Here is a 22903-nt window from a genome sequence, read left to right as displayed (position 1 = left end):
GAAGGAAGGGAAATTAGGATCATCTGAACTACTTAATTCTAGTTTTAGATAAGTCTAATAAAACAAATCTCTATTCAAATGAGAAGTAATTCTATTTTTTCCTTTTAGCCATCAAAATAAAGTTCATGAAGCTTGACTGCTTCACAAGTATTCTCTTGAACACTTTTCCATATTTTTCATTTTTTTTAAGTCTTCATTTAACAAACATCAGGAAAAAGAAAATTTCTACATACAAGGTAGAAAAGAAAAAGATGAATGCATATGAAACCCTGGTCTCTATCACTTACATCCATTTAAAAAATTTGCTTATCACAAATGAGAGCTAACTTGAGATTTGCATAAAATAATGACTGTCTCAAAGTCTATTGACAGGTCAGTTACTTTTATATGCTTCTAAAAGTCTATCTGTAAACTTAATTGGCCATTTTCAGATTGTCACACTCCTGAAAATAAACCCATTACCTCCCTGATCTCTAACATCTGCATTTTTGTATTTATATTATTATATTTATCAAATTACATAATGTATTTGAGGTACTTTATAGGGGCAGCTCAGTGGCACAATGGATAGTACACTGGCCCTCAAGTCAGGACCTATGTTCAAATCCAGCCTCAGACACTTACTAGCTACGTGACCCTGGGCAAATCACCTAACCCTAATTGCGTAAAAAAAAAAAAAAAGTGCTTTGTAAACTATAAAGTCCCTTATCAACCATAGGGTATTATTGACACAATAAATAGCTGCAAACTACCAAATGTTGAATATTATTTAGTCTCTATATATTCACATGCTCTGTAGCATATGAACTGATGAGCTTGAGGAGGTTAAACTGTATCTATTAAATGGCAACATTTACCAGCCAAGCAGGAGATAAGTCAGGCATGGTGAATACCTGGCAAGGGGAGGAGGGACATAGAGACTGGGGAGCTAAGAGGGGATCTCCATGCATAGAATCATGGAACAAAATCCCTAGAGGTGGTGAACTTGTTTCAAGTGCTGAAAAGACAGCTCTGTATTGGGAGGAGGTGAGCTCTCAGACAGATCTATCATTTCTGATGTATTATAAAATATTCCACATAACACAAAGTAGAACGTGACCTCAACCCCCTTCTCATCACAAGTTTTCAAACTCAATCTATTTTGGGGGGGTGGGAGTAGGAGGAGGGGGCTTTTCTTTCTGTTGGAAATGTATCTCTGATTCAGTCACAGCCAAGTCTGCCAGCTTGCATCTTTTCTATAATTAGTTCTGCACAGGTTTATGGTACTTAAGCCTACTGAAAAATTTGTATGTTTCAAATAGATTCCTCATTTAGACTGCACCTCAAGGGTACAGACTTTCCTCTATGATCCTGTTAGGATCTGCCTTTAATCCTCCCACGCACACCCTGGCACTCCTCACTGGAACCAGGTGAGAGCCCACTTACTTGCCTTTACCTGTAGGTCCTAGGTTGGCTACACCTGGGGATTATCTCCTGCTCTAGCATGATGAATGTAAGAAGCTTCTATATGGGAGGTAGCGGGGGAAGTAAAGAAATTTGCTTCAGTATCAAAGCTGATTTACTTCAATTTATTCCACTTCACCAAGTATTTGTTGAGTGCTTCTATTTTTCAAGTGCTATTGCGATGAGAACAATGCCATCCCTGCCCTGAGCCAGGTTGTCATAGCATAAAGGGTATGAGGCAAGCACACAAATAATTATAATTATAATAGATTATGATAAATGTAGGATGATGCGATAGTAAGAGATTTGGATTTGGAGTGAAGGGGCCAAAGTTTGCATTCCAGTTCCCCTTTTGTCTACCTCTCTGACTCTGGGTAAGACAGGTAAGCTCTCTGGGACTTTTTTTCCTACCTGTGGAATGAAAGGATCCGACTAGATGAGCTCTAAATTCGCTTCCAGCTCTAAACCTATGATTCTATGATAAATCAATAAACTTTTATTATTTGCCTACTATGAGTCAGGGACTGGGAGTGCAAAGGCAGAAGTGAAATATAGTACACACCCAGGGAATTTACCTCCCTCAGGGAGACAGCAGGTGCATATGTATGCATACGAAAATACATACAAGACAATTTTAGTGAGAAGGCACGAGCATCTGGGGGAATCAGCAGAAGTTTAATGTAGAAAGTGGTGCTTAAGATGAGTCAAAAGGGAAAGCAGGAATTCCAAGAGGTGTGGATGAAAAAAGGAGTGCATTCCAGACATGGGAGAGAGCCCAGTGCAAAGGGCGGAAGATGCGAGATAGAGTAAGCATGTGTGAGGGGCAGTAGAAGGCCAGTTACTGAAGTCATAATACGTGTGAAGACATGTAACATACAAATAAGGCTGGAAAGACAGTTTTTGGACAGATTGTGAAAGGCTCACTTTAAAAACACAAGTTTGTATGTGATTCTAGCAGTAATAAGGAACCAGTGGAGTTTATTGAATAGGACAGTGACATTGTTGGACTTGTGCTTTTGGAAAATTATTTTGGCAGCTATGAGGAGGATGGATTATAGTGCAGAGAGATTTGAGGAAGGGGAACCAAGTAGTAGGCTACTGAGATAGTACAGTGGAGAACTGATGAAGGCTTGCCTTAGATGATGGCTATGTAAGCAGAGAGTTGTGGAAGAAGAAACAAATTTGGCAACCAGTTGGATGTGTGGGGTGAGTGGGTTTAGAATCTGGGTGACTGGAAGGATGGTGGTGCTCTTGACTTAAATAAGGAAGTTTAGAAGAGGAGAGGGTTTGAATTCTGTTTTAGATATATTGTACTGGAGATGACTATGACTTTGGGAAGGCCAGCTTGCAGCATTTAATAAACTCTTCATGATGAGGGACTAGACTTCCCAGGATTCCTCATGCTTCATAAAGAATACCTCTGTTAGTGTGACATAAAAACTGAAGCCAAGAGCTATGAGTGTTCAGAGGAGGAGAAGATCATACTCAGTTTGGAGGATTAAAAAAGAATTTCTTTTAGGTAGTAACATTTGAAATAAGACTTGAAAGATAGGTGGGTTTTGATGGGTGGAGAAAATAAGAATTATTAATGAATCAGCAATTATTTATTACACACCTACCATACGACATATACTATGCTAGCTGCTGTGAATACAAAGACAAAATTGGGAGTTCTTGCCCTCAAGGAGCTTACATGGAGAGTAGGGGTGGTGGTGGTGGTGGCGGTGGAGACATCATTCTAATAAGTATGTTTAGAATAAATACAACGAAATTTTAGGTGAGAAAGCATTAGCACTTGGGGGTATCGGGAAAGGTTTCAAGTAGAATGTGGTGCCTGAGCTGAATCTTAAAGAAAATAGAGGATGTAAGAGGCAGAGGTGAGGAGGGAGTACATTGTAGGCATGGGGGGGTGACCAGCTAGTGCCAAAGCAGAGAGAAGTTAGTAAGAAGATGAGTTTGGCTGCATTGTAGAGTGTAGAAAAGGGAGCGATGTGTAAGTCTAGAAATGAAGGTTGGGCTGGGGGGAGAGGTCAGGCTCTGTGAGGCTTTAAATGCTTAACAAAGGTATTTATATTTTGTACTAGAGGCCAACAACTTAGCCAGCCTCTGCTTGATGAGCCCCATCAGTCATGGGACTTCAGCCCCAGAAAAGTAACTATTCTATTGTTGGACAGCTCCAAGCATTAAGTTGCTTTTCTTTATATTTGGTTGTCTCCTTGTCTTCCACAGGGCAGCTGGGTAGTGCATTAGATAAAGTGCCACGCCTGAAGTCAGGAAGGGAATTCAAATGGGACCTCAGATTTGAGGTCTAGCTGTGTGACTTCCGGTAAGTTACTTAACTCTGTTTGCCTCTGTTCCTCATCTGTAAAATAAGCTAAAGAAAGAAATGGCAAACCACTTCAGTATCTTTGCCAAGAAAATCCCAAATGGGGTTGGGAAGAATCAGACACAACTGAACAACAGTGACTTCTACTCATTGTTCCTAATTCTGTCCTCTGGGAGAGCAAGAAGATTAAGTCTTCTGGGTAACAGGCCTTCAAATATGAAAAGACATTGATTTCTTCTCTTTTTGAGGCTACAGATCCTCAGTTTCTTTAACTAGTCCTTTTAAAACATGTTTTTGAGTCCCTTCACTATCCTGGTCACTTATTTTTCCAGATGGTCACTGTCCTTCTGTCAGCGTCCAAGAGACGAAAGCACAATCAGAATAAAGGACTATGGAACCCAAAGGAGATACTGACTATCAGAGATCAGATAAACAATTGTCAAATACTGCAGAAATGGGAAAAAAAGAGTCCTATGAGACTTGTTGGTTAGGTCACCTTAGAGAAAGTAGCTTCAGTAGAGTTGGGTGAATAGGATTAGACTTACCAGATATTAAGGAATGACTGATAAGTAAGGGAAGCCTGTGAATGTATATGATTCTTTCATGAAATTCCTCAGTAAAAGAAAGGGAAGGAAAGCAATAGAGCACCGAAAAGAGAATATGGAAGGGGCTTCTTTTTAAAATAATTTGACAATGACTATAATAGGATCATGTAGCTACTGCACAGTTCCTTCACTGATGTTTGTCACTTCTTTCCTTTTTGTCTTTTCTTATCAATTAAAAGGATTGATAAGATTCTCCATGGTGAAATTGCAGCCCAGATTGCTTTTCTAGGGCTTGTTTTGTTTTTAGGTTTTAAAAAATTGACAGGATAATTAAATTAAGTATGTCCCTATCATGTTAAAAATAGAAAGACTGGAGGGAGTGGGAGAAGAAATTCTATCAGACTTGATCAATTCCATGTTTCCCTCTGGTTCAGCTAAAAGTTTTCAAGCATAGATCCACTTTCAAAAGTAGGGATTTGAGAACCCTAGCTTCTAAAGAAATGGGTAGGGTGGCCTGCCTCTTAGGGGTTAGCATTATACTTTTAGGTCTTGTCATTATTATATCCTATCCAATGTGGCAACATTAAATTGAATTAATGAGTTATCATTTTAACTGAGATTTTTGTTATTATTACCAGATGATAAAAATGAGTATTTCAATGTCTAGAAGGCCAGAACTGATTAATCAGCTCTTGACTTTCATGATTTCTATATACTTGTGTATTATTTTGATTGTTGTGGGGGTTTTAAGATTTTTTTTCATGTGCTTATTTAAAATGTATTGTTGGAAATATATGGCAACAATCAAACTGACCATGTACATTCCTCAACCTAACTGAAACATACAAAAGAACTTTGTATTGTTCATTGAATCAATGAATCTATCATTAAAAAACCCCAACAAATATGTGGTTTCTTAAGACAGCCTGAAATTTTTACTGGGGGAATAATGACTAGGAATGTGGCCAAATACACTTGTGGGCCATGAGAGGCAGCATGGTTTAGTCAGAAAGGCGCTGGAGTTCAAATCCCAACTAAGGTCTATATTAGTAGGGTGAACCTGGGCAAGTCATTTAATTCCCCTAGGCTTCATTTCTTCATCTGTAAAATAAAGAGGTGGACATGATGGACTCCAAGGTCTCCTCTTGTTCTAAATCTATAACTGTATGACCTTCAGCCAAGAGTTTTGAGGAAGCTATCCTTGCGGAAGCAATAACAGAAGTTATTGCTCTAACATTAAGACTATGATGTTAGAAACAGAAAATAGAAACCACTTCTATTACAAATAAAGACTTTAAGCAAGTATTTTTAAAAACAATTTCCCAGAGAGTGGACACCAAATTGAAGGAGGGAAAAATGATTTAAAGCCAGACAATCTGGGTTCACATATAAACTCGACCATTTTATCAGCTAAGTTACCTTGGTCAGATCATTCTTCCTCCATGGACTTTACTTTTCTACAAAATTACAGAGCTGGACTATACAATATCTAAGATCCTTTCCACCACTCAAATTCTTTAATTCTAAGCTAACAGAATATTTTACCTGGGTGGTCATAGGCAATAACATGGTGAAATGGAAAAGATGCTGAATTTGGAATTGGAGGACCTAGGTTTAAATCTTCGCTCTGCCATTTACTATCTATGGTCATGTCAACTAATCTCTCTGGGCCCCAGGTTCCTTATCAGTAAGAAGAGGCGACCTTCAAGGTCTCTTCCAGATCTGAGTTGATAATTCTATAATCCTGTTATCTAAAAATCACTTAACCTTTTGGTGCCCAGGCAACTCTCTAAGACTACAAGTTACAGATGAGTTACTGATCTACTTAGAGAAGAGAGTACTCCACATCAGTGAAAATTTGGTGCAGACCGAAAAAAAAAATGGTGAGAGGGTTTGACTAAAGTATAAATTTTTTTTAATCCTCTCTGATAGTATTATAATTAGAATCTATTTCTATTGCTTGAAAACACAGTATAGTCTAGCAATAAGCCAATTGATAATAAATGAAAACACAATTATGGCAGGAACTGCTAGTGCCTAGGTGGCCAAGGAACTTGTGCTTCCAATAATACTGGCCTCCTTTAAAGTGGCAATAAGGCCCTTAAAAATGCCTGTGGAATTCATTGAACTGATCAATGAACAGATTAGTAATAAGTGTAAATCCTTTTGATCCAGATATACCCTTGCTAGGCCTTCTTCCCAAAGAGTTAAAAGAAAGAGGAAGAAGACCCAAATATACAAAAATATTTATAGTTGTTCTTTTCATAGTCACCCAAAACTGCAAACTAAGGGAATGCCCGTCTATTAGAGAATGGATGAAAAATTGCCATACATTAATACAATGGGGTGCATTGTGCCATGAAATGGATAGTTTCAGGGGAAATTAGGGAGATATGATGCAGAGTGAGGAGAGAACTAAGAATATAGTTTATGCCCTTTATAATTTATAAAGAATTTATAAAGAAAAACAACTTCAAAAGATTTTAGAACTCTGATCAATGCAATGATCAGCCATGAGTCCAGAGGACTGAAGATAAAATATGCCAACTTCCTGACAGAGAGGTGATAGACTTAAAATGCAGAACATACACCTTTTAATACAACCCCTGTGAAAATTTGCTTTGGCTGAATTATGCCTATTTGCTATAAGGGTTTTATTTTTTCATTTTAAAAATTAGTTTTGGGGTTGGAGAGATAATAAATGCTTATAGAAAAAATAATAGATACATAGATAAGTATATAGGGAAAAATGTTAGAGCTGGTTCTTTGGTGAACCTTCAGTCATCAAAACTTGACTTCATACATAGCCTCAGATACTTACTAGCTGTATAACCCTGACAAGTCATTTAAAAAAAAATTTCTCTGACTCAGTTTCTCATCTGTAAAATGAAGATAATAACAGTGCCTATCTCCCCAGGTTGTTTTAAGGACACAATGAGATGATATTTGTAAAGCATTTTGCAAACCTTAAAGCACTATATACACGCTAGTTAGATATTATAATTATCAACACTATTATTACTGTTTACTAGAACTCACCACTTTCTGCAGGAAATTACTTGTGTTTTTATACTCAACAATATATATGGACAAATCCATGTCTTTTTATTCTTAAGTATTCCACATCTATTTCCTTTAAAAAGAAATAATAAATCTTCTTATTTGAAATGTGTCTAATGGGCATTACTAAGGCATTACTAAGAGTATACTTTGTATATATTCCCACTAAAATCCTATTCTGGTACCTGATTGTGGAAAGCACTTGACTAGGGGTTCTCAAATGTTATACTAGCAAAGCATAGATCCTATTAAGGTGGAAAAGTTTGAAATATGAGCCTCTGATGCATTGGGTGTGTGTCTGAGTACCAGCCTGGCTAAATTCAGAGGCTCTGAAGACTGGCCATTAAATTCTGAATTCATTTTGACCACAGCAACTCATGAAACAGAGCTTCTGTCTGTCTACGTAGAGAAAGGACCCAGCATGGTAAAACCCAATATTTATAATCTACTTATACAATTACGGTCTAAGCAGCTCTAGCGTAAGACTCAGGACCTAAGGGACTTCAAGATCCCAACCTGCATGTCACAGCTGTAAACCAATACTGATTAAAATGTATTTAGACATTAGCTATAACACTCCCACAGACACAGATGTATTTCTGCTGATGTTTAGGAGAAAACAGTGAACTATACTTAAAATGAGTATGACACATGCCCTCCTTTATTCTGGGAATATTTCAATAACTTAGAACACTCATGAATTTGATTCACAGCAATATTAAAGAAATGATCCTTAGGGACAATGAGAAATTACCAGAGTATCATTAAAGCATAGATTACAGGAGTTTTAATTGCATATGTAAGCAACCTAAAATTTATGAAATAGAATGTCTTCTATGGCAAAAAAAAAAAAATTCTCACTCACCAAATCATACATGGATTTGAGAATAATCTTATCAGGCTGGGGCTAACATAACAGCAATAAAGAACTGATTCCCAATACATTAATATTTTGTGCCAAGTGACTTGCCAGCAGAAGTTGGTGTTTGAGATAAAGATAAAAGAGAAACTGGGTATGAAGGTGAGAAGGAATATCAAACCCACAGTGTGATGGTAAGAGTACTGGATTTGGAGTCAAGACTTCTGTTCAAATCCTGCCTTTGGCTTTTGACTACTTGTATGACCTCGGACGAGTCATTTCATCTCTCTGGATTTCAGTTTCCTCATCTATAAAATGAGACATTGGCCTAGATGATTTCTAATGCCCCTTCCTCCTTCCCCTTAAATTCTTGATCCTATTATCAACTTTAAATGAAAAAAAAAATTATAATAGTTAACATTTATCCATCGCACTTACTATGTGTCAGGCACTGTGCTAAGTGCTTTATAAGGATTATTTCATTTAATTCTCATAATAACCTTGGAAGGGAGGTGCTATTATTATCCTCATTTTACAGATGAGGAAACTGAGGCAAACAGAGGTTAGGTGACTTGGGCAGGATCACATAGCTATTAAGTAGCTGAGGGAAGATTTGAATTCAGGTCTCTTCTTGACTCCAGGCCATCCACAGCACCAGGAAGCAAACTGGATCCAAATTATTTGAGGACTAGCTATGCAGGAAGTCGTTTAACCTGAGGATCAGGATCTCAGGATCGTATATTGAGCCTGAAGGTCCTCAAGTCCAATTTATTCCTTTTAGCCAAGAATTTTTGAAGCTCCTACTGTATGCCAGGTGCTGTGCTAAGCACTTTCATACATGAAACCAAGGCTTAGACAATTAAATAACTTTCCCAAGTTCAGTTTGGTAGTTAAGGGCCAAAGCCAGGAATCCACTTTCCACCATGCCACACTGTCAAGTGTCAAAATTCATTATGTGATTATTGAGTACTCAATACTCCTGGAGGCGCTATAGTAGACACAAGCATGTAGAAAACACTTGTTTCTAACTTCAAGGTATTTTACTCTAACTGGGGAGATATTGTTATAAAAACAATTAGTGAACTATGAACTATGTTAGGGGTTCTGGACTGGGGCTTTAAGAATTTGAATGGTGGGGGGGATCCCCGTTACATCTTCAATTCAGTATAATTTGTTTGCTTTGTAATATTATGCATTTTATTATGTGCATCTAAAAATTCTATTCTGAGATAGGGGCCATAGGCTTCACCAGAGTTCCCAAGATATCCTTGACATAGAAAAAGTGAAGAACCCAAGATATCCTTGACATAGAAAAAGTGAAGAACCTTTGTACTATGTAATTGGGACAGAATTTGTAGTACAGAGTAAAGATGCTAAAGAAATGGCTTCATGGAAGCAAGTCATAAGGTGATTTTTGAAGGAAAATGTCAAGGGTAAAACTTTGGTAAAGGAGGGTGAGGAGGCATCCCAGGTGGGAACAAGAGCAAAGCAGATACAAGTCTGAATGTTTCAGTCAGGTGTGTCAAGTCCTTCTCCAGCTCATTTTACAAATGAGGAAACTGAGGCAACAAGATTAAGTGATTTGTCCAGGGTCGTACAGTTAGTGTCTGAGGTCAGATTTGAACTCACAAAGAGGAGTCTTCCAAGACTCTAGGTCCATCTATTCACTGGGAGAGAGGTCTCAAGTCTGTAGTGAAAAGAAGACATAAGGAGTAGTAGTTGATGGTTGGACTTTAAGTAGGCTTGTTGGATTTTAATGGACTGATGAAGCCTCTCTGATACTGAATTTGAGGAAGTGTTCATTTCCATGGGGAAGTTAAAAGGGAAAGGGTTATAATCTGTGGGGAGAGGCATTTGGAGAATTTCCTTCTCCCTCCACCTCTATACCTCAATCCCCAGTTCTCTTGAGCAGAAAATGATTCACCAGTGGAATAAAGTTTTGTTTCAAAAAAACACAGCTAGGTCAATAATTGGCTCCTGTGGCTTTTTTTAGCCAAAACAAATGAAGTAAATACATGAATGTGTCTGTACCGGGGTTTGACTAATCTGATTAACATGCAAATACTTTAGTACCACAAATGATGAATCAGGAATAGGATTCTTATATTTTCCCCACTGCTCAAAGAGCAGAATGTATTCTGGAGTGGGAGAGCGACTCGTTTAGGTGACTTCTACTTGTCTCCATTCAGCAATTTCTTTTTTCCACTGTTCCCTCTTCATTTCTCCATGCTTACCCCTTCTTTTTTTCTCTAGTCCTTCCTGTCTCACACCTTATGCCCTTAGACTCTCCTTGCTTTTTCAAGGTGACAAGCAGCTAATCTAATAAACTCATAGTTTTAACATGCTAATTGTATAAGACTTCCTCCAGGTCTCCTCAACAACAACAAATAAAGTGCTTTAAGGTTTGCAAAGTACTTTATGGGTTATCTCAACTGATCCTCCCAAAACCCTAGTGTTGAAAAACAACTTATAGAAAAACACTTATACAAGACAGGTGAATTACAAAATTGAGCTTTAAAACAAAATGGAATCAGTTACGCCAAATTCAGAAACTATCTTAAGGTAATATAATGTATTTTCACCACATTGCCTATGTTAATAAATTCAGTACCATCAAATATTAATAAATAATTTAATAAATAATAAATTTAGTACCTTATGGAGGTACTAAGACTTACTCTAGCTATGTAATCCTGGAATATAGGTGGTATTATCTCCACTTTACAGCTAAGGAAACTGAGGTGGAGAACAGATAGTGCCCAGATGAGGTAGGATTCAGTCTTCATTCTAAGTCCACTATGCTACTTATTCCAGCACCTGCCCTTTTTTTTTTTTGATGGTTGGGGGTGGGGCCGGGGTGGGGGGAGCTTTCTACAGAGCTAAAGAGTTGCATCTGCCATGTATTCCAATCCGGTGATTTGGCCTCAGTGAGGTTTCTGAAGTTGCTCTGGTGTGGCTAAAAATTATGTCTGAGCAGAAGCTCTGGCTGTTACCATTCAAAATCACCTGCAAGAGGACACAGTTACACCCAGTCTGAAGGAGGAAGATAGACTGACTTGCTTTGTCAGCGAAGGAGAAGGGGAGGAGATTTTTAGGCTGAGGGAACTATGCTTAGCTGACTTAAAACAAGTGGGAATCAGATGGATCTTATCTTCTGAGAAAAGATAACACTTAATTGAACTATGGGAGGTCAGCTGAATTGACTAACAGTTTTATGCCATGCATGAATAATTAGGGACAATTCTCCTGGGCAGGATGCAAGACTTTTCCGAGCTTGGGTTTGCTGTAAATAAAGGATTGCTTTGAACTCTCTGCCTTACTTGGCTCTGCCTTTTCCTGACTCTCTCCCTCCCACCTGTGTGTGAAGTGATTCACATACTTGTCTCACTGCAGCTGCTAAGTGAGTGGCTGAACTTTTTAGTTCACCAAGTAGCCCAACCCTGAGAGTCCAAGGAAATGACTTCTTTGCTGAGTGTAAAAATATGAAAGGTTCACCAGGGTGACCAGTTGGAGGATGTTACTGTGTTTGGCTACCTGGGCTCACATCTGTTTACTTGCTCCTCATTTTAAGGAATACATTAAATCTGGGGAACAATTCAATTATTTCTAGGAAGAACTCAAACATGTTTGAGAATTTGATCAGGTGAGAACTTATGCAATGAAATAAAAATAGCCACAAAATTGGGGGAAAATTAGAAACAAAGTATCTCAACTCTGTATCTGAAAGCTCCAACTTCAGAGAACAAGCGGAAAATGCTAATGTATCACATAAGCAACGGGCAAGCATTGATCAAACTCTTACTAGGAGATGAGCATTGGGAAGCATTGGTTAGGAAGGGGTGATGAATAGTTCCAAAAGAAAACAGAAATCCGATTTGTTACCTGTATTCCAATAGACAGACATCGGTTTTTCTTGAAGTGATCTTTCTTTCTGTCTTCTGCAGTGACCGTAGCCGTAGTGGTGGTAGTTGAGACTGTGGCAGTATTGCTTCCCATATGTTGACTGGCGGGTCCATGGATCTGGGCATTAGCAGCTTCGATGGCAGCAGTCAGAGCCTTCATACTATCCAAGCTTTCCGTGGAGTTGCTAAGTCCAGACTGACTGATAATATCTCCCCTTTGCCCCTGTCCATCCATGTAGGCATCCTGGGCAGATTCTGTGCTGCTCTGGGCTGTGATAGAAATGAAAGGTTTTGTGGTAGTTCTTGGTGGGACTGGAGGTGGTGTCTTCTTATATGTTGTAATGCAAGATGACACTGGAAGACAGTGAAAACAAGGACAGTATGATTTCTGCTTGGGTTTTGTTTTCTGAATCGGCAGCTAACCATTCATCAGGAGTTGAGGCACATGAAACAAACACACTAAGACATTGAACATTTTTAACTGATGATATATAATGATAATCAGAGCAGAGGGGACAGAATCAGCAAATACAACTACTCTCCCAAGTAGACACTAAAAAGAATCAACAAATACAGTATGAGATTATCCTTGGAATCAAACGACCTAACAGATAATATTTGTCTCCAAATATCCATCACGTAACCTAGGGTACTAATCTTAAATTCTCACCTGGAAGATACCAAGTTAATGTAACTAAGATAAAGCAGGTTGTAATCTAGTTATATGGTAAGTTTGTAATGACAGAAGTTTTTGGTGAATGATAAAGAAAGGAAAGAGCAACACAATGAAGTATTGAAACTCTAGTGTTTCTCCAGCACCATCCAAATGATGCTTGATTCTCATGCAGTCATGGACAGAATTATCTCTATAGTGGAGAAAGATATTAATAGTTTACCTTTATATTTCAAGTGCTTCATAGACATTTCATTTGAACCTCAGAAATAGAAGGAAGTAGGGGTTAGTGATCATATTTTCATTCCCCTTTAATAGTTGTCTACGGTGGTCTACAGATCTAGGGTTTTTGTTGTTGAGTTGTTTTAACTGTATCTGATTCTTCTTGATCCATTTGGGGTTTTCTTGGCTAAGATACCGGAGCGGTTTGCCATTTCCTTCTCCAGCTCATTTTATAGATGAGGAACTGAGACAAACAAGGTTAAGTGACTTGCTGAGGGTCACATAGCTAGTAAGGGTATGAGGCCGGATTTGAACTCAGGAAGAGGAGTCTTCCCAGCTCTAGGCCAAGACTCTATCCGTTGTGTCATCTAGCTGCCCACATAGATTTCAGTAGCAAAGTACAAATATTATCTCACTTTATTCTCACAACAACACTGGGAGGTGGGGATCTGAAAGGGACTTTCAAGAATAACTATTCTAACATACTCATTTTACAGAGGAAGAAATTGAGGCCCAGGAAAGTTATGACTTTCCTAAAATAATGAGCATCAAGGGTGGGATTTGAACCCAATCCTTTGCTGCCTCTCTCTATAACTGAAAACTTTGGGCCTTAAAAGGTTAAATAATAGGCTCAAAGTTGAACACCTAGTAATGGGAAGAATCAAGACCTGAATCCAAGTTTCCAGATACAAATCTACTATGTCAACATTATCTTGATGTTAATCTTTTTTTTGGTGAGATCTGTTCTTCTTTTCTAATCCTTTGTTCATCAAGTAAAAATTTGGTGATCTACAGTGTGCTTTTCTGAGTATAGTGAACCACTGAAAAGATGGGGTGCAAAGTATAAATATGTACATCTGTATATGCCAGGTGTGGGCAGCTAAGTGATAGTCAATACAGTACTGGGCCTGGAGTAGGGAAGGCTCATCTTCTTAATTTCAAATCTGGTCTTCCTAGCTGTGTGACCCTGGGCAAGTCACTTCACCCCATTTGCTTCTATCTTAAAATGACCTGGAGAAGGAAATGGCAAACCACTCCAGTTTCTTTGCCAAGAAAATCTCAAATGGGGCCATGAAGAGTCAGACATGACTGAAAAACAACTGAAATACACTAGGTATTCCTTACGCACACACAAACTGATACAGTACAAGCAAACATGCTAAGAGATATATCTGACACAGACAAATATTATAAATTAATAAAGTAAAATTCTACCTTACAAATCAATCATGAGAGTTTGGTTGTTGTGATTCAATTCCCCTAGGACTTGACAACCCTTGAAAATTTGTTAAAACCAAGTTTCTATGCCCCCAAGAAGCTAAGGACCAGACCCCTAGACCCACAGAGAATTTTCTTTTTCCTTCTCCCTCAGGCTCATCAAATCTAGGCTGACTATGAGGCCAAGGAAAAACAGTGGAAGTTTTAAAAAATAGAACCCTCCATAGAATCTTAACCATATTAGACAGTTATGAAAGAACTATATTCTACTTGTTTTGAGTTTATAGTAATATAACATGAACTAGATTTTGGAAAAAAATTAAAGATCAAAAACAACACTTCAAGTCCCAAGTCCATATTCTTGCCAGTCTTGCCTCAACTATTGCCATTTTGTTGTTCAATCCTTTTTCAGTTGTGTCTGACTCTTTGTGACCCCATTTGGGGTTTTCTTGACAAAGCTGGAGTGGTTTGCCATTTCATGTATGTATGTGTATACACATATGTGTATGTGCATGTATATATACACATGTATCCATATGCACACACATGCACATTTCTCTCTCCAGATCATTTTACAGAGGAGGACACTGAGGTAACTAGGGTTAAGTGACTTGCTCAGGGTCACAGAGCTAGTAAGTGTCTGAGGTAAGATGTGAACTCAGGACGATGACTTTTCTTGACTCCAGGCCAGCACTCTAGCTAGGTTCACCTAGCTGCCCCAGGTCATGATTTTTCTCTAATGTTCCTTTACAAATGTGATCCCAGTAGCTCTCATGAATTTTCCACAGCACAGTCTATGTCCAAATCTCTTTGCTATTGGGCCTCAACACTGCCAAGGCTGACCTCTGAACTACAACTTTCAAATACATCATCCTAACTAAAGCAGCTACCTCATATCATTGAATGGGATCTGAGTTTCAGTGTTTAAAATACTTCCTGAGGCTTTTCAAAGGAAAGATCCTATAAACATTTATCTAAGCAAATGGTTCTTTTTTTTGCTGTTCTGCGAGTCCATTGCCCCATGATTCAGAGTGGTTTCTTTGACTATAAAGGAGAATGGTGCTTGACTATTTACTATCTGAATACTGCTTAGCGATTCACAAAAACAATGGTCACCCTGTCCTTTGGGCTCAATGAGCTCTTTTCCCTATGAGGAAATGCAGTTAACTTCAGTTTATCTGAGGTGGATGTTATATCTGGTTTTACTGGGCAAATATTGTTCTCAAGTTTGTTGACAGTCTCTAATTGGTTAACTTAATTACTTGGTCTTTTGACATCTTTGCTTCTGACCTTTTCTTTGCTCTGTCTTTAGGCAAGCCCTCTGAAAACTCAACAATTAATTTTTTATTTTTGCTTCAAAATATGTTTGATCAAGTGTAGCTTTACTTAGGATGGTGCTTTGAGGAATCTTTCTCCTTCTTGAACTTACTATGTATTACTCTGGGAATACTTAGTCTTTATTTATATGGGTACTTATGGTGTTTTCTGGTACAATTTAAGCTTCCAGAGGATAGGGACTGTCTTCTTTTTGTCTTATTCTCAAGGCTTCCATGCACAGTGTTTTACAAACAGGTGCTTAATAGATATTTATATAACTGTCCCATCTGACCCTATCTGGCTTTGATCCCCAATTGTTGCCTTTATACTAAGGCATTTCAATATACATGTAAGTGTATACACATGTGTATATGCACATATATACACATGTATCTGTATGCATACACACACGCACATTTCCTTTTCCAGATCATTTTACAGATGAGGAAACTGAGGTAACTAGGGTTAAGTGACTTGTTCAGGGTCACAGAGCTAGTAAGCGTCTGAGGCCAGATTTGAACTCAGGAAGATGTTTTATCTATGTATTGTATTACGTGCCCTAAAATATCCCAATTTCCTCCCCACCTCTTCATTCCCATGACCTAAATTCCTCCACTGGACTTTAGATACACACAGGGATGGTCATATCCTTATCTTGCCCAGACTTACAGGTGTTCTATTTCCATGTTCAATAACTCCAAAATTTCTTCACATCATCAAATAGTCTTCAATCACTCCATCTTTACTTAAGTCTTACTATTCCTAACCCTATTCCTTGACCTTATTGTGACCTCCAGTCCCTCTATCTCTCAGTACACTTTCACAAGCTATCCCCATTACTCTGGCTGCACTTTCTACCATTTTCAATTTTGATCACTTTGTAAACCAAGTCAACTATATTAGCTGTCCGCTATTCTCAATCCCTTATTTCCATGTTTTACCAAAGATCCCACCTGGTCAGACCCAACCCTGGATTATTCCCACCTTTTATTCATCTGCTGTTCAAGAGACTACAAAACTACACTGACAAGTCACTACAAATTCAAGTTATCTCATCTTAACTGGACCCTCACAGTAGCAAGGCAATTCTACTTCAGCCTAATAGGGTGTATCCCTCTCTGCAACTATTCCAAACCTCCTTTTCTCAAGTTTCTCACACCATGGTCCCCTTCTCACCTTCTCAGCTGTTATAACAATGGCTATTCAAAGATAGCTCCTTCTAATCTCCTATCCCACGGACTTGACCCCTACGTTAACTCCTCCTTAGGGAAGAAACAGCCTTTCTCCTCTACAAGGTCAACTCTTCTCAGTGAACCCTAGATCCCTTCCCTCCAGTCTTTTCTAGAATATGCCTAATTACTTACCTTCAGTCTCCCTTAGTCTCTGGTCCCTTTCCTGTTGTTTACAAACATTTAATGACATCTCCCCTAGCCTTCAAAAAAAGTCTTCCATCTATCTTTGTATATCTCTCCTTCCCTTCTCAGCTAAACTCTTTGAAAAAGCTGTCTAGAGTGAGTGCCTCCAGTCTGGCTTCCAACCTCATCATCGTTCAACTGAAACTTCTCTCTCCAAAGTTATCAGAGATGTTCCATTGGCAAGTCTAATGCCAGTTTCTCAATCGTTAACTTCTGAAGCACTGACACCTTTCACAACGTTTTTTCTTCTTGGATATTCTCCTCTCTCTCAGGGTTTTCTTATTTCTTCTGATTGTTCCTTCTTAGGCTCCTTTGCTGGATCTCCACCCAGAGGGGTGTTCCTTAAGGCTCTATCCTCCTAGGAGATTTGGAAAAGCAGGTCTTCCCCTAGGATCTCCCCACTCATTTAAGCTCCAGTGGCTACCTATTGCTTCTAGGCTCAAACATAGCTCTTTAAAGCCTGACCCTTTTCTATCTTGCTGTTTTTCTTACACACTAACTACTCTCCTCACACATTTTAGGCCACTGAGGTTTAGAGCCCAGTGGTTTTAGGGCTGAGCCTGGAGAAAAGAAAAACAAAACCAGAGACCTGGTCCTCAAGGACATCACAGGGTAACGTGGGCGATAACATGCAAATAAGTATGTTCAAGATATACAGAATAAATAGGAAAGGCCTCAGGTAGAAGGGTGGGGTTTGGCTGGGGAAGCCTGGAGGTAGATGGAAAAAAAAGGGCAGTTTTGTAAAGCTTGCTTCCTTCACCTCTGGGCTATCTGTCATGAGTAATAGAGCATTTTTAAAAGATCTCTTTGGGCTTAGTTGAGGAAAGGGAGTTAGGACCCTTCCGAAGTGAGAATGCATTCCTTCTGAATCCAGAAGCTCCTGGCAAAGGTACTTTTAATTCTCAATGTCTCACCATGGGGGGCAAGGTGCTGAGAGAGGGAGAAAGGAAAGAGGGGGACCAGGGAAATGGAGAACGAAGCAAATCCTGTGTTCTTAACAGTCGACTGCTGCTAGCAACCAATATTCTAGACGCTTCCTAATGCCAGACGAATGCCCCCGTGCCTGGGCATGTCTGACTTGGAGATCTATTCAGCTGATACAAGGCAAGAAGAGAACCGCAGGGAGAACTCTCCCCTTGCTAATCAAACATAACATTGTTCTCAGGTGGATCTAAGGATGTAAAAGTTTATTTCACATGCTACAACTGGAGAGTTGCTTGCTTTAACTCTTTCTAAACAGACACCCAAGTTGCTACAAAACTAGGACTTCCCGAGGTAAGGCTATTATGCAAATCTAGGGAGGGGAGGATCAGAGAACTAGTCATTTAAATAAATAAATAAAAGCCCCAGGCACTTCATTACTGGAAATGATGCAAGATGCTCCAACTTCACTGAGAACGTCAAACCAAACAAATGTGGGGCGGTGTAGAGCAGCTGCTGCTCTGCCAGCGGAGCCCCAGCCCCTTTACAGAGCCTGAAACCTTAGCAAGCCAAAGCACTCTGCATCTTACCTTTCCCCTCCTCCCTATCCCAGCCCAGAGCCTGGCAAGCAGCAGCATGGCAACTCGTAGCGTGTGCATGTGTGTGTATTGTGTCTGTGTGTGTGGTGTGGTGTGTGGTATGTCTGTGTGTGTCTGTGTGTGGTGTGGTGTGTGTGTGTGTCTGTGTGTGGTGTGGTGTGTGTATGTGTCTGTGTGTGGTGTGGTGTGTGTGTGTGTGTGTGTGTGTTTCAAAGGAGGGCTTTACAACACAATGAAACAGACGATTGCTGCTCGCAGGCCTGCTCTCTAGAGACCCCTAGTGGCCACCACTCGAGCATTACTGACGTGCTTCAAAGCCCCTGATTCAGTGTTTCCACCTTTCCCAGTTGCAGGAAGGAAGGTAAGTCAATCTTCTTGGATGGGGGTGAGGGGGAGGGGAAGTGAAGATATGGAAGGAAGGATGTTCTAAACCCAGGAAGAAGTTTGGGCCAAGATTACTGTTTTTTTTCTTTTTCAAACTTAACAGTTTTTACCAGGCAATAAAGAGAATCAGCATCCCCTGCCTGCGTAGACCTAAGTTGGAACAGTGATTGTACCTGGTGTCTCCAGAGGCACGGAATCCCCGCCAGGGCTGGACCTGGCATTTTCCATTTTTGTCTCCCATCAAGATTCTGCTGCTTAGTTTCTTGGGGCCCTGGCTAATTTGCATATTTGCCTTCCAGCTGGTCTGACCTAAGGAATGCTTAGGTAGGATTTAAAGACAGCCTGAAGAAAGCAGTGGAACTCTCCGCTCCCCCACCTTTACCGGTCTCTAGGGTTTGTAGGGGTAAACACATTCAGATGCTAATGGATGAGCTGCCTTGGTAATCCCTCCCAAGTTAACCCTTTTCTCACAAAAGTTGGGTTTTATTTATGTGGTGGTGCTGCTCTTTCTCCACCTAGTCTATTTCAAGGAGAAGTCTTGGAAAAGAAGCTCACAACAGACTGCCTAGCTACTATACATCTCATTCAGACCGTGATTTCTCTTTATTTAAAGAAGATAAAGTCGTGTTTTTGGGCAGGTCACTTTAGATGGCCCCCATCCTGGAATAAAGTCTAGGCTTGTTTAATGTTGAGTTTTGAAGTAGATTGGATTGTATCTTGCATTTAGAAAGTACTTATATTAAAGACAAAACTGTTTACAGCTCTGAATAAGAGTAGTTTGATAACTAACAGAAATATATGACAAGAATCTAAAAATAATACTTTGTCTAACAGGGACTACAGGGCTCTTTCGAATACGAGCTATGGTCAGGACACTGGAAAGCTTACTTCCTTACCTTTCTGATTAGTGTTGTTGAATCATGAAGGTATACTAGTTTCATCTATAAAGATTATATTTTCATCTTTCCATCACCTCTTCAAAAGAGATATTTGTAAATCACCTAGCACAGTGCCTGGAACATAGTAGTCACTTAATAGACTTGTTCCCTTTTCCTTTAGAGGGGCAGCCCTGGATAGATACTCTATCTTCAAAGCTAACAAGACCTGGGGTTGTAGTCCTGCCACTGACAAGTACTGATTGGGTGACCAGGCAAATCATTTCACCTAGGCCAGTAGGCCAGAGGAATTCATCACTTAGCCCATGTCACCTGCAGCATATGGAGACCAGCTGAGCCAAATTAAGATGTAATTGGGAAATATTTAATAAATAAAAATACAACAAAACAATGTTAATTTGTGTTTTCCTGAGTCACTATCCATCCTGCGAGGATCCTTAGGTACAGTTTAGTGGTCCTATTTATTAAGTTTGACATCAGTAATTTTTGAAAAAAAAGGTAAAAACTGCCAAAACAGACACAAACTATGTGAAACACTTTTTATACAAATAAATTCAGATCTAAAAAATTAAAGTAATATTTATTGTTCATGGGTAGGAAAAGCCAATATAATTTTTTAAATGACAAGTTTACCTAAGTGATCTATTTATTCAGTGTCATCCCAATTTTATTGAGTAAGAAAAAATAATTCGGAAGAACAAAAGGTCAGGAACATCGAAGAAACCAGGGAAAAAAGAAGTAACGGAAGTAGATTCAGCAGTATCAGACCTTGAAATATATTATAAGGCGAAAGCATTGTTGAAATGTAAAAAGGATAATTCTGATTATTTTTAAATCAAAATTTTTCTTACGTAAATAAAACCTATGTATCCAAGAACAGAAGAAATGCAGAAAGTTGGGGAAAAAAAACTTTTCACAGACAATCTCTCAGGATGTATTGGGTTGGAACATTACTGGGATGTAGGAAATGATGAACTGGTTGATTTAGAAAAACATGGAAATACTTGGACTTATGAAGGAAAATGCTGTCCATCTATAGAGAAACAGATGAGAGGAGGGTAAGCATAGTGTGGTCTTACATATATGTGTATGAGTGTGTGTATATTATGTGTATGTTTATAGATATTTATGTATATGTGCATATGTATGTATATGTACACACATACACATATATGTATATCCATGCTTAATTGTAGCCTTCTTTAGGGTGGTGTGGAGGAGGGGGAAAAATAAAGCAAAAAGTACACTGCAGAGAACAAAAGAAAACCCACAAGGAAGCAAAGAAAAGCTGGGAAACTTTGAAAACAATGTGTAATATTTATATAGGTTTTCTTGAAATGGAAATATTGTTTTATACACACACACACATATATATACATATATTTATGTTGAATTCTCTTATGGTCTGCTGTGTACATGGCAATTTTTTTTCTTTTCTTATTTTGTATTTGTTTAAAATTTTAAAAATTTACAAAAAAAAGGGAGAAAGAAAAAGGTAGAGGAATTTTCCTCATCTGACTGTTCCCTCTGCCAGTGAAATCTCAGGTCTAACCCTTATCCCTATCCATCACTTCAAGGGGAATCCCTTTCTAGCTTTAAAAATTCTATAATCTATGAGACAGAAAAGTTCTACCTATTGAATCAGTTATACTACTTGGGGGTGTATCAAGGTGTTTTTGGTTTTTTTGGCATTATATTTCCCCAAATGTAGTCTGGATTGTCTTCAAGCTTTCCATACTTAATGAGTTGGAAGTCTTCAAAACTTAGTGACTTCAATATTCACGTTTATGATGCTTCTAACACAACTTCCAGTTCATCAGCTTCCTCAACTATCATGATCCCCATCTCCTTTCTATCTAATGCACTCATAGGAGATGGTCATATCTTAGACTCCCACCATCACCTGAGAATTTGCAATTGTAAGATCTGAAATTGAAATTTCACCTTCCCCTCATGATCACAATCCCTTATTCTACCTTTCTCATCATTGCCTCACTCTACTCCAAAACTTGACTTTTGTCCTTGCTACAACTACATTCTGATTCCTTAATCCTTCACTGGTCTTTCAGTCTGTTATCCCTATTCTGGCCTTGCTTTCTTCCCTTTATCATATTGCTTTTGTAGTCAACTTTTTTACCCCTAATTTTTCTACCCCTTTGTTTTTTTCACTATTTATTCCAGTTCATCCCCACCATTCATGTTTTCTGTGCATACTTTCCAGTTGATAAATGCTGTTAAAGAAGTCAGGAAATTGTATGGATTAAGTCTATTACAAACATGTTCTCTAACCTCAACTAGGCTCTCACCACTAAACTGCCATCTTTTTATTTTTCTCTATTGGAGAGCTCCTTATAGAGGCGATACCAAATCTCTTCCTATCTCTTTCAGCTCATAACTTCCCCCTCCCCCAGTGGATGAGTGTTTTCCTCCCTTCATTTGAGAAGATTCCTATACTCTATAGGGGGCTCTCTAATCTCCCTTATTACAGAAGGTATAAACTTCACCCATCCCTCTCTTTTGTTTCATTATCAACAGATGAAGTGGCACTTCTTACCAAGGCCATTGGTGCCCTTAATTGCATTTCCTGTCTTCTTTGGAAGCCTTCCCCAATGGAGAATCCCCTTCTCTCTTTTTTCAGGCTCTCCTAGCTCTCCCTGTCTGTTGGCTCCTACCCCTTGACCACAAATACTCTTGAATCTTCTCTATCTTAAAAAAATCAAAACAAAAAGCTATACTTTTCTTCACCCTCCTATCCCCACCACCTCTTGCCCTACATTTTTCCCACTTACTTTCTCTTTTTTTGTCTCTTCCAGTCTTCCTACATTTATACCTGTTTGTACCTTACCCATTGCAATGAAAATCCTCTTTCTCAAAGAGATCAATAATTCTTTAATTGCAAATAAAGTCTTTTTTTGACCTTTCTGCATTTTCTTCTTCTTTTAGGCATTTTTTAACATTATACTTTCCTAGTTCCTCAGTCAAACCCTACTTGCTTCATCTTTGGTACCCTGAATATAGGTCTTCTGCAAAGTTCGGCCCTTGGCCCTTTTTACATTCTTTCCCCTTACTCATCTCCCATGCATTTATTTCATGATTACTTCAATGCAGATGATATCTAAATTC

General features: G+C 38.9%; 1 protein-coding gene across 1 annotated transcript in view; it reads right to left on the bottom strand.

Moving 5' to 3' along the window:
• The window catches only part of LOC140502464 (disks large-associated protein 1), a 100915-nt gene extending 81803 nt beyond the window's left edge, over positions 1-19112 (bottom strand). Inside the window, exons 1-2 of the mRNA XM_072606607.1 lie at positions 19058-19112; positions 12116-12489 (exon numbers count right to left, since the gene is read on the bottom strand). Of these exons, the coding sequence (XP_072462708.1) occupies positions 12116-12489; positions 19058-19112 (429 nt within the window). The remainder of the gene's footprint in view (positions 1-12115; positions 12490-19057) is intronic.
• Between the last annotated feature and the right edge of the window lie 3791 nt (positions 19113-22903).

This window comes from Notamacropus eugenii, chromosome 4 (assembly GCF_028372415.1).
Source record: "Notamacropus eugenii isolate mMacEug1 chromosome 4, mMacEug1.pri_v2, whole genome shotgun sequence".
NCBI lineage: Eukaryota > Metazoa > Chordata > Mammalia > Diprotodontia > Macropodidae > Notamacropus > Notamacropus eugenii.
Note: the sequence above shows the minus strand (reverse complement) of the source record. Positions and strands in the feature narration are given on the sequence as shown.